The 12,471-nt window shown below is 41.0% G+C and overlaps 1 protein-coding gene across 1 annotated transcript in view; it reads right to left on the bottom strand.

Annotated features, from left to right (window-relative positions):
- Window positions 1-446: 446 nt before the first annotated feature.
- The window catches only part of SIAE (sialic acid acetylesterase), a 69,096-nt gene continuing 57,071 nt past the window's right edge, over window positions 447-12,471 (bottom strand). Inside the window, 3 exon segments of the mRNA XM_030220593.1 lie at window positions 447-3,296; window positions 3,299-3,518; window positions 6,424-6,613. Of these exon segments, the coding sequence (XP_030076453.1) occupies window positions 3,190-3,296; window positions 3,299-3,518; window positions 6,424-6,613 (517 nt within the window). The 3' untranslated portion in view covers window positions 447-3,189.

Genomic DNA, 12,471 nt, shown 5'->3' with positions numbered 1-12,471 from the left:
TCCCAAGTCTCACCCTAATTAATGTTTTGTATTTTATTATAATTGTATTATAAATAGTAAGTCTGATTTGTAAGCACCTGATTCTTATAACATGATATCTGTTTTGGTGTCCCTTTACTAGATGAAAACATCTCTGCACGAATACAGAGAGTCCCTATAACCTGCCCCCCCCCCCCCCCCCCCCCCAATGACACAGTGATTTACAATTTAGAATTAATTACTCAATAATTCCCCTGCCCTGTGTACATCCGTATGCTGCAAAATTGGTATGTTTGAAAAAATGAGCGAGATCAAATAAAAATGTTACCAGCAATAAAGAACAACAATGTGGATATGGCGGTGGCTCATAGATTTGCTTGCTTTGACCGACAGCTGAGCGGAAGAGAGGGAAAAGTAGAGTTACCTAATTGGCTTCAGGTTTTTATTTATTTATTTATTTATTTATTTATTTATTTATACTTTTTCAAACTTTACAATTCAAGACTAGCTTGCTAAGTAAATCAGACATAATATTATGAAATTATCACATTCATCTTACAAAGATACATTAATGCCCTTTTTATATCACAAAATAAAAGCAAGGCGTTACTAAGAATAAATGGGGAAAAATAAGTAAATATAACAAAGAACAGACTTTGCACGTAACATTCTTCCTTAATTTCTTATAGCTTTAGATATTAGTTAGAATGTGGAAAAATCATAACTTCCTAGAGTCAATGAATACTCTTAACTGCTCTGGCTGGAAGAATATATATTTTAAACCTTGATGTTTCACCACGCATTTGCTTGGGTAGTTCAAGAAGAAAGAGGCTCCCAATTCCTGGGTCTCTTTCCTCATGCTCAAAAAGGATTTCCTAATATCCTGCGTTTGTTTCGTTACATCCTGAAATATACGAACTGTTTTACCATAAAACAAGTCATTTATTCGACGAAAGTATAGTCTTTTTATAGCTTCAACATCTTGCAAGAAAACAAATTGAACCATTAAAGTCATTCTTTCTGATTGATCCGATATAGTAGCTTCCAAGAGTTCAGATAGATTTAAATTTGTTTGTTCCATTAAATTTAAGGGTTTATCAGTTAAGGATCCTGCTTCCAAGGAGATCTTATTCATTATGTAGTAAATTTTGTTAACTGGAGGTAAAGTTTCTGGGGTATATTTCAAAATTTCAATTAGATATTTTTTAAAGGCATCCAACGGTGTTACTCCTTTTTCTCTTGTAAAATTCAGAATCCTCAGATTGAGTCTTCGATTATAATTTTCAATTTGATCAATCTTTCTTGCTATAATATTTTTGTCTTTTATCATTTCTGAAGATAAATCTTGAAGTTTTTTTACATCTTGATTGAGCTTTAAAGTTTGAGCTGTACTCCTTTTTTTATGCCAGTCAGAGATTCAGAAAAGACATTCATTGTACTTACAAGAGTAGATAGTTCTTTTGTAGATTTATCCACATTCACCGCTAATTGTTGGAGAACACTCCAAATGTTCTCCAACGACACCGACCCAGGTGCAGATTTCAAAAGCTTTCCTTCTAGGCTCAGGCCCTCAGGCCTTTACGACCCGTCTGGTATCGCCGCTCCAGCCCCTTCGATTAGGGGTTCACCGTCGACACCCTCTTCGGATTCGAGGGAACCTCTCTGGTTCTGGCGTCCTTCTGGGTGGGGCGGTGGTCTAAGCGCCGGAGGAGAAAGAGTGACATCGAATCCCAAGTCCTCCATAGCTCCCCCGCTATGGGGAACAGCGGGAACACTCACGGCGTCTTGGGAAGAAGTTCGCGAGATGAACTGCTCGATCGAAAGCTGTTGCGGGGATGAGGTCCGGGGCATCGAAGCTTTACCCCGGACCGTACCCTTCCGTTTGGTATGAGGCATAAACAAAGAAATTTAATTTTTAAAACGCGATCAAATCGAGGAGTTCGGAGCTCACTCAACTACGTGCCGCCATCTTGGAACGCCTCTCCAAAATCTGGCTTCAGGTTTTTAATGTTGTCTGTTCTGGCTCCCTTCCCTGTACTGGCTGTGCCCTTCTTCAATTTTCCGGGCCACCGGCAGCGTCAGTGAGGTAAGCACACTGCCTTTATTGGCCCTGGAAGCTCTCCCTCTGTCGCAGCGTCCCGCCTATGCGGGACAGGAAATTGTAGCAGAGGGAAAGCTTCCGAGCCACCGATGGCAGTGTGTTTACCTCATTGGCGCTGCTGGCGGCTCGTAAAATTGAAGGACAGCGGGGCAGGGAGCGGGACGGCAGCCAGAAGCACCTAAACACAGGCACTTTATGACACTGCCCCAAATTACTGGCCTGTATCACACAAAAGAAAGGTATTTGCTGATCACCTGTTTTCAAATGCCTACTTGATTATGTAAAATACTGTTCCACATGTTCAAGCTGGGTTATAAAATTACCCTCCATGGAGGGATTTCATTGCGTGTGCAGCCTGGTAAAATTGTTTGATCGCATACAAGCATATAAAGTAGGTATGGAAAGAATGCCTCTACGTCTCGGTATTCCTGGAGGTATAGTTTTGGTGGAGCACAGGCAGATTTGCATTGTATTCATGTATTTTATAAAATGCATAGGTCCACCTGCACATATTGACTGACACCTGTTTTGAAACAGGGGTGCATTTATGCCCTGTTGGGGTTGGTTCTCTGAATGCATTTTAAATAAAGAGAGAAAGGTACCTATTTTGTCTTTATAAAATAGACTCAAAATAGGTGCCATTTTATATAATTATCCTCTATATGTATAACTTCTAGCCATATTAAAAAAGGGGGGGTTCCTTTTATGTCAGGGAGGAAATAGTGCATGTAAAGTACACATACTGATTTAATATCTCTCAGCCAGTCATACAGAATTACAGGGGCACCTGCTGTCCCTTTCAATGTTCATGTAAAGTACATGTGTTAGAAACACCTGCATAGTTTGCAAGTAGGTGGGACATTTTAAAATTGCCCCGAAAAGGGAAGTGAATTGTTTTTACATTAATTCAGGTTCTTTTGTACAGAGTTTTAATATTGGTTCTTGAAAAAGCAGGATTTTCTGTAGTAACCTTTCATTAGCCCAATATAAACACCAGGACAAAGAGGACATTGAAACCACACCAATGCCTTCATCAGATGGAAGACCGGATTAAGACAGAATCTATGTAGTCTTGAAAGATCATGGATTAATCAAAGTTTTCCCCTATGTCATGCTGAGGGATCAAGGCCAGTCTCCAGCTTGGTAAGTCGGGCAGAGAAACCTACATACCTCAGCTTTGTGAGCGGCTTAATCGTTGTTAATTGTGAAAATAAACAATAAATGGTGGAGCAGGAAGTAGAGCCTCACTGCTGTAAACAGGACAGTTTTTATATTCACAAGGCCAATCTGTCCAGGCGTAGCGAAGCCCGGTGACCTGGCCCTCACAGAATCCTTTGAAGGAAACAGTGACTGTATAATCTGTCGTGGAGATGATGGCTGCAGGCAACCATTTCATGGCAGTGATTCCATCTTTATTCAGCTGACTAGAGCAGCACACCTGCAAGAAAAAAAATTATCTGCACTGAAAGAAGTGTTTCAGCAGGACACAAAAATATCAGTACATGTTATGTGGATATATTTATGTGTATGTTTAGTTAAATGATGACCACTGAATATGAACATACAAACAAGGTAGAACTGCTGTTTCTGTGATTTATTTATACATATAAAGTTATAAGAATACCCCTGGATTCTATACATGGCAACTAAAGTTGTGCGTGCTTTGCTGATTTGCACACGCAACTTAATTGATTAATGAGCCAATCAGTGCTAATTGGCTGCTAACCAATTATTGACCTTAATTGGGATTTACATGGATCATCTATATTAATAATTCTCACCTCAAACATTCTGAAGCTCACTCTGTGGCAGGGAAACCCTGGAGCCCTGCACTTAGGCTGTCACCAGTCACCACTCACTGTCACTCATGCACCACTCTCACTGATAGACCCACCCACAGCCACGCCCCTTCCGCACATAATTGCCTACCTCAACGTTCTAATGAAAATCCAACTTCCGGTTTGTGAGGTGCCAGAGATCGGAATTTTGCCCCATTACTATTTGCCCCGCCCTCGCATCAAACGTGATGATGTTCAGGGCGGACCTATGACACGACCAATCGCATCGCTCCGCCCTCAATGTCATCACGTTTGACGCGAGGGCGGGGCATACATCGATCTACTAGGCGACGACGATTGCAGGGAGTGAGCCAGGCAGGCTGTACGTCACAGGCAGCGAGGGAGCCAGCCAGCCACTCACTATGTCACGGGGCGGGGCACCCACGACCACCCTGAAGCACGGAGGGTAAGTCCACCATCAAGGGGAGGGGGATGGGAACAAAAGCGCCTTGCTAGCGCCCGTTTCATTGGCCTCAGAAACGGGCCTTTCTTACTAGTATTCTATAATGATCTGCACATAATTGTAGGACGTGCACTTTTTGGGGGGGGGCATCTTTTGGAGGTGTTTCTATGAATTACACACATTCTTAAAGAATTTGCCCAATCCGTGGCTAATTTAGGTGCCTGCATTGACACCTTTCAGCAGGTATAAATGCAGGTGACAAGTTAGGTGTGAATTAGGCGCTATTCTATAAACTGTGGATACCCATTACAGAATACCAATCAATGCATAATTTTGTGGCACAATTTACTGAATCTAGTCCATAGCGACTCCATATAAAAACTTTCAACCCTGCTTTTTGGAATATCCATGGCTACTTTTCTAGATCTATGGATAATTTTGGCCATAAATTGACTTATATGGCAAAATATATCTGGTCAGCAGCATGGACGATTTAATGAAAAGCATTTATTTTGCTGGTAACCAGTGCTTGCCTGATAAGTGCTTTTCAATCTGATATTTCTACCAACAAGGTCCCAGTCAAAACATGGCTTTAGAGAGCACACAACTACTCCTGTTTTGTATAGGGTTGCCAACTGGCAGGTTTTTCAATGGCCGGGCTGGCTGCCAGCAGACCCTTAAAACAGGCAATAGAAAAGTCATTTTTAGGTCACTGATGGCTCCTGCCTCCCCTCCCCAGTGGTTTAGCATCATTCTCTCTCTCTCTCCTTAGTTTTGATTAAACTGAAAGATGGACATTAGGCATACACTGAAACTGTGGGCTATGTCAGGGAACAACCTGCAGGAAGATGAATTCCAAAAGACTATGGGCCCCTTTTACCAAGCTGCAGCAAAAGGGGGCCTGCGCTGGCATCTGTGTGTTTTTCACATGCGCCAAGGCCCCCTTTTACCTCAGCGGGTAAAAGGGAAGTCTTTCTTTCCTGCAGGAAATGGCTGTGCAGCAAGTAAAGCATTTGGCGTGCGGCCATTTCAGGGGACAGCCCTTGTTGCCACCCATTGTACATACTGGCCTTCTTTTCACAATATAAAGTGACATCTGCTAACCTAGCATTTGTCAGTAACTCAGTTAAGACAATTGCTAACATTTTTTTCCAGACAAAAATGTTAACGCTAACTTTTCGAGTTCCACAGGAGCTGGCATGGGTAGAAATAACAAATGTCCTGATTAAGCCACTAGACCACCAATGCTTCCAAGGTTAGCCAGAGGAGGGTCTATGGGTGGTAAGAGGGAAGTGCTTTTGGTTGGGGGGGCCAGAGTAGCATGTGGCCCGTTTTTGGTTGAGGGAAGCAATGCAATACTGGTTTTGGCTTCAGCTTAAACAGTGTGGCGAATTTCAGCCACGGCTTCGGTTTTGGCTTAAACCAAAAAACTCAGTTTTGGTCACCCTTTATATGTCATATTTATGGTGAATATGGTTCTAAAGTTCAAGACTAATTTGTAATAATTTTACTTTAGCAGACATGTTCCATGAGATAGTGTATCTCTTCATTGGACTATGATAATGTTTTGTTTTCAGGTTAGTTCAAACTCAATTGGATAAGCATCTCCAGCATAGGAACACAGTGCATACAATAAAATGCCGAGATATAATCCTACTAAATGTTTTTTTCAAAACCTACCTTCTCAATAAGAAGGAAGGGCATCAAAAATCTGGGAGAGAGCAGCTGTGACCTACAGAGATGCATTGTTGGGAGCAGAAAAAAGGCACATGTCTCTGAAGGAAGAAGTGAGTCAATGACACGTGGGGGGGTGGGGGGGGATATCAGTTTCAGCCGAAAATGCACCGGCCTTTTCGAGCAAAACCAAAACATGGCTGAATCTGAATTTCGGGTCCTAAAACACAAATTTAATTGGCCTCTAATGGTGTATGCTTTTAGACAAATGAGTCAAAACAATTTTATTCCTCCCAAGAAGTCATCAAACAGGAGAGACCTTGCTAGAGACAGCTCAAGGGTCCCACAAACAACTTCTCTCTTTACATCAATGTGAGACACAATTTCTCAAAATCTTTTGCTCAACATTCTCCAAGAGATTTTCTTACCTCAAATGTGGTGTTCACCAGATTGTGAAGAAGTTTCTGGTCATATGTAATATTGAAAGATGTATCTGTTTCTATGGTTACTTTCTTCGGGAATGGACCCTGGAAGTTGATATCTTTCTCTCCATATGCTACAGCTCTTGCACCCAAAAATAACCTGTATGCAACCTGTCGCTTGTATCGTGGATGAATGCTGCATGGAAAACACACATATTCTAAACATTAACAAAAGACTTTCTGTCAAAGACTTGAGTAAAGTGATGTAGTAGCTGTGTTAGTCCACTTTTAAAGGTAATAAATGGAAATAAAACAAAAAGAAAAAATAAGATGATACCTTTTTATTGGACTAAATACATTTTTGATTAGCTCTCGAAAGTGACCCTTCTTCTTCAGATCATAAATAAGCAAATGTTGATAAAAATCAGTATATATAAGTGAAACATAAAAGCATCCCAATGACAGTCTCACAGGAAGAGGGTGGGGTGGGTTAGGTGAGAAACAGGGAGCTGGGTGGAAGAGAGGAAGAGATGGACTGTAGATAAGGGTTACAAAGAAGTAGAATTTTAGGATTTATAATGGGCTAGAAAACCCAGATCTTTGTTAAGTCCTGTCTGGTGGGTGTCAAAATATTTAATCATTTTGACTTCAAAGGTCTTACGTTCCTGGATTGTCTTAAAGTTTCCTTTTAGTATTGTTACTATAAAATCATTGCTGCAGTGTTCTGGTTTTGTAAAGTGTTGTCCCAAAGAGGTGACATCCTGGTTGGCACTGGCATTCTTGTGCGTGAAGTGTGGAAGCTGCAGTTGTTGAGATAACTGCATCTATCTGTAGGTTTCCAGTATATAGATGCTTGTATGTAGCTATTGCTGATGGAAACTGTGGTGTCCAAAAATTGACTGAACAGCTGACTTACAATATAAGAACATAGCCATACTGGGTCAGACTAATGGTCCATCTAGGCCAGTATCCTGTTTCCAACAGTGGTCAAGCCAGGTCACAAGTACCTGCAGAAACCCAAGTCATGGTAACATTCCATGCTACCAATCCTGGGGCAAGCAGTTGCTTCCCCATGTCTGTCTCAATAGCAGATTATGGACTTTTCCTCCAGGAACTTCTCCAAACCTTTTTAAAACCCAGATACGCTAACTGCTGTTATCACATCCTCCAGCAAAGAGTTCCAGAGCTGATGTTATAAAGATGGAATATATTGAATTTAATTGGAAGTAAAATTAAATTCCTTTCATTGGAGCACATGGAATCACATCTTAATCTGTTTTGTAGAAGTTTACATTGTAGATACACAAATGGATTATTCTGTTTTGAGGCATGTTTCAGGGACAAACGGTTTTATAAGTCAAAATAAATATTTTGTTTCATGCAGATTTCTTCTGTTTAAACATAACTAGACGGGCTATAAGCCCCTAATGCAGGCCATTGGTTTTTTTCTATGTTGTTCTTGTGATGACTTATACTGTGCCAAAGCTGAAAACTCTTCTATCTGGTCAATAATAAAAGAGCTCATTGTGAACATTATCCATCCTTAAAGGTTGTTTTATGGCTGTACATGAGGAATTGTAATGTTTAATAAGTATATGTTTGTGTCCCTAGTCATGCATCTAAAGTTTATATAATCCTTTCAAGAAAGTCAGTTAATCGTTTAACATATAACATATTAGTGGAACATAACTACAGAGGCATGGAATGGTCGCATTTTCACTATGGTAATACTAGAGCCCAACTGAGGAACAGGTTATTTTTGAGTTAGTCTTCACTGGACCAAACTTGCTTTCCTTGTGCCATCACCATAGAATTCAGTTATATCATGGGAGCAAGTACATGGACGTCTGAAACATTTGACAAAGTTGAGATTAGCAAATATACCCAACTGGGATTTAAAAGTCTGTCCCATAATGATGCCGCATGTTCAGAAATCATAGCCATAAGTATAGACAGTTATTCAAATATTACCACATGCACATACCAGAACAGGCATCCATTCACACACTGCAAAAGAACAACTTCTACAGAGTACATCCAAAACTATTTTTTTATTTTCTCATTTCCATCTTCCAAAATTCTAGACAGCAGATGTACGGATCAGCAGGACCCAAAGCAGTCCAAATCAAGTAAATTCAGAAACAACAGTTTATACCTAATTGTTCAACTGCCATTAGGATTTACCTTTGGGTTTAAAAAGCAAAACCATGTGCATGTAAGGACTGAACAAATTAAAACAAAGTTTAAAGCAAATGCCCTTAATATGTAATACTTAGTAGCAATAATGAAACAATGATGGAATATTCAGTAGTAAGCAGCCTGAGCCAACAGATTTATTTTCCACTAAACATAATTAACTTCGTATGAACTTGATGGCTAATAGTGTGCTGAACTGGACAATGTTGGCACATTTAGACTGACTGGACAGAATTTCTGCATGCAGGACGCCCTCCCCTCATTATTCAATACCTCTCTGTGAAACAGTAGTAATAAAAAAGACAAGTGCATATTTATAATATACCACTGCAATCCACAAAACAAAAGAAGCAAGTTCCCACATGCCATCTTTATTTTTTGATGTAGGCACAGGAAAAAAAAAAAAGATATTAAATGGTCCCAGGTTTCAACCTAATTAATGTTTTTGAAACAATTATGCTTCTAAAAAGTAAGTCTGATTGTTAAGCACCTGAAAACATCTCTGCATGAATACAGGGAGTCCCTATAACCAGCCCCTCCAAATGACACAATTTACAATTTAGAACAAAGTAGTACTCTAACCAATGAAACCAATACTTCCTCTGCATCCCTATGCTGCACAAGCCGGCATGTTAAAAATATAAGCAAGAAGAAAATGCTACCAACAATTTAAAAAACGACAACGTGGCTAAAGAAGCTCCTACATTTGCTTACTTTGAGGTTAACGGATGCGCGGAGGAAAGGGAGGGAGACAATACATACCTAATGGCTTTCAATGTTTTGACTTCAGCTTCCTTGTTCATGCCGCTGCCTCCCCAACTTGACTGCAACAAAAATGAAGCCGCGCGTATGGGGCCATAGCCCTATGCGCAGCACTGGTGCCTCTGCTGGTTTACTTCCTCAGCTCCCTTCTAAACAGGAAGTTATATCTTGGGGGGGGGGGGGGGGGGGGAGGTGGAGGAGAAGGGAAATTGGCAAAGACAGCAGTAACACACATAGGGCTATGGACCAGTGCACGACTTCATTTTGTTACAGCCAAGTCAGCTGGGGAGGCAGCAGCTCGAGTGACCCAATCAATGAGGGGCAGTTCCTCCAGGCTGTCGCGGACTCAAAAGGCAGCGGCCGGCAGGAAAATTTAATAGTATGAGGCGGCAGGCGCCTTTTGTGAATAGGAGCCATTTTTTCTAAAGATATGGAGAAGCAACAGCTCCCTCTATGCCCCCCCCCCCCCCCCCAGCTATGCCATTGTTTACACTAGAAGGCCCAAATTTTCAAAGGAAACTCTGTTGGGAGTTTTCCTTTCAAAATTTGCTTACAAGCCTGCAGGTCCAAAGCACCCATAAGCCTACAAGCAATGCACCTCTTTTGAGAATTAGGTCCTTGATGTTAGCTGAGACATGGGGGAATGCATTGCAAGCCTCTGAGGTTGGGGGTGGGGGGAGCTCCATATTGTACTAAAAGACTGACTCTCAACATCATCAAAATAAAAAAAAAAAAAAATCTAAAATACAATCAGATTTCTGCATCTGTGTCTTAACATGCCAGTAAGAAACAGAGAAAAACAGGAATTGGTCGAGTCATGGGTTGAGAAACGGGATCAGGATGAAAATTCTGCTTTTCCCAATGACATGCCTGTTGACCTTGGACACTGCACTGTCTCAGGTCTCAGGAACTTATTTGGCTAAGTTCCTTGAGGAACATATACATATACACTGATGATGTAACGATCTACATCCCATTCAAACAAGACTTAAAAGAAATTTCCAATGAAATCAACCAAAGTCTACATATCATGCACTCCTGGGCAGATGCATTTCAGTTAAAACTTAATGCAGAAAAAACCCAATGCCTAATACTCACCTCTCAACACAATACGAACAAATTTACCACCATCAATACACCAAAACTAAACCTACCAATCTCAGAAACACTAAAAATCCTTGGAGTTACCATCGATCAGAATCTAACACTTGAAAATCACATGAAAAACACAACCAAAAAGATGTTCCAGTCAATGTCGAAATTAAAAAGAGTAAGACCATTCTTCCCAAGGACCGTCTTCCGTAATCTGGTACAGTCATTAGTACTCACTCATCTAGATTACTGCAACTCACTCTACGCAAGCTGCAAAGAGCATATACTCAAAAAAACTCCAAACAGCCCAGAACACGGCAGCCAGACTCATATTCAGAAAACCAAAATACGAAAGTGCAAAACCCCTACGAGAGAAGCTACACTGGCTCCCACTCAAAGAACGCATCACGTTTAAAGTATGTACCCTAGTTCACAAAATCATCCATGGTGATGCCCCAGCCTACATGTCAAACCTGATAGACCTACCACCCAGGAATGCTAAAAAAAACATCTTGCACATTCCTTAATCTCCATTTCCTCAACTGTAAAGGTCTAAAATACAAATTAATGCACGCATCAACCTTTTCCTATATGAGCACGCAATTCTGGAACGCGCTACCACGCAACCTAAAAGCGATCTATGAACTGACCAACTTCCGAAAACAACTGAAGACCCATCTCTTTGACAAAAGATACCACAGAGATTAACACATGTGAAACTCCCCACATATATCCAGAAATGTTTAACAATGCCTACCTTTATATTACTATCATGTATTCTATTACCATGCAACCCAAATCTTTCTGTAATACCAAATATCTAATCTCTTCTTACTTCCATTATCCATGATGTATTGTAAGCCACATTGAGCCTGCAAAGAGGTGGGAAAACGTGGGATACAAAATAAATAATAGTGCACCATGATTTGGGGTACTATGTTATTATCATCATTATTATTTGCAGCAGCGTGAGGGCAGTCCTGGAGCCTTGATAAATGCAGCCACACAGGAGGTTCAAAAGCCATTTATTAATGAGTAGGGAATGGGTAACCCGTTCCTTTCACGTGTGAAGAAATAAACACAAAACGCCAGTCCATGTACCCAAGAATTCTCTCCCACAGCCTGCGCCTGCAGAGCCACGGTACCGTCTCATAGGCTACACAAACGGCTTGGCTCTGGCCTGGGTCCTACAGTTAATGTTCTGTCTTTCTCAAAGTGCAGCATCACCAGGCCCAGCTTGGCCTGGTCTCCAGTTTCTACAGGAGTCAAAAATAAACTTGGCCTACCTTAGTGGAGCTTCGTGGTAAAGGTATATGTTGAACGGCTACTTTTCTCTTCCTGGGTGTCCCTTCAGATACTGCACTCCAGCTTGGAGTAACCATGGAGCTTTCCTGACTGAGCTGTGCTGAGGGTTTTTATCCTACCTGGACCACATCCTCCCTGCTCTGCATTATGGCCCTAAGATTCAGACCGCAGGAAATAGCCAGGCTGTCTCCCACGGTCTGCGCTGAACCTGGATATTCAGTGCAGGGCTGTTTCTGGTGATCCGCATTGAATATTTGGTATAACTTTGGTGGGTTTCACCTTAATGGGCCAAGCCAATTTTCAGCGTTGGCCGTTTAAGTTGGAGCTGGCCAAAGTTATTCCACCTATTGTGGTGGCCACATATTTTATTTATTTATTTATTTAATACATTTATACCCCACATTTCCCCACTAGATGCAGGCTCAATGTGGCTAACACAAAACTGTATGAAGGCTACAGTAAAGAAAAGTATCATCAAACAGTATTAAAGTAAGATAATGAACATATAGACATCATTTAAACAGCAATATGTAGATGATGATCAAGAATAATTAGTGTCTAAGAGTCTTATTGAATCAGGAGTTAAACAGATTATGTTAGACCTGGAGAATAAGCCTTCTTGAACAGGACGGACTTCAATAATGTTCTGAATTTCCTACCTGAGCACACAATTCTGGAATGCGCTGCCGCGCAACTTAA

This window comes from Microcaecilia unicolor, chromosome 12 (genome assembly GCF_901765095.1).
Source record: "Microcaecilia unicolor chromosome 12, aMicUni1.1, whole genome shotgun sequence".
Classification (NCBI taxonomy): domain Eukaryota; kingdom Metazoa; phylum Chordata; class Amphibia; order Gymnophiona; family Siphonopidae; genus Microcaecilia; species Microcaecilia unicolor.
The sequence above is the reverse complement of the archived record's forward strand: the minus strand, read 5'-3'. Positions and strand labels throughout refer to the sequence as shown.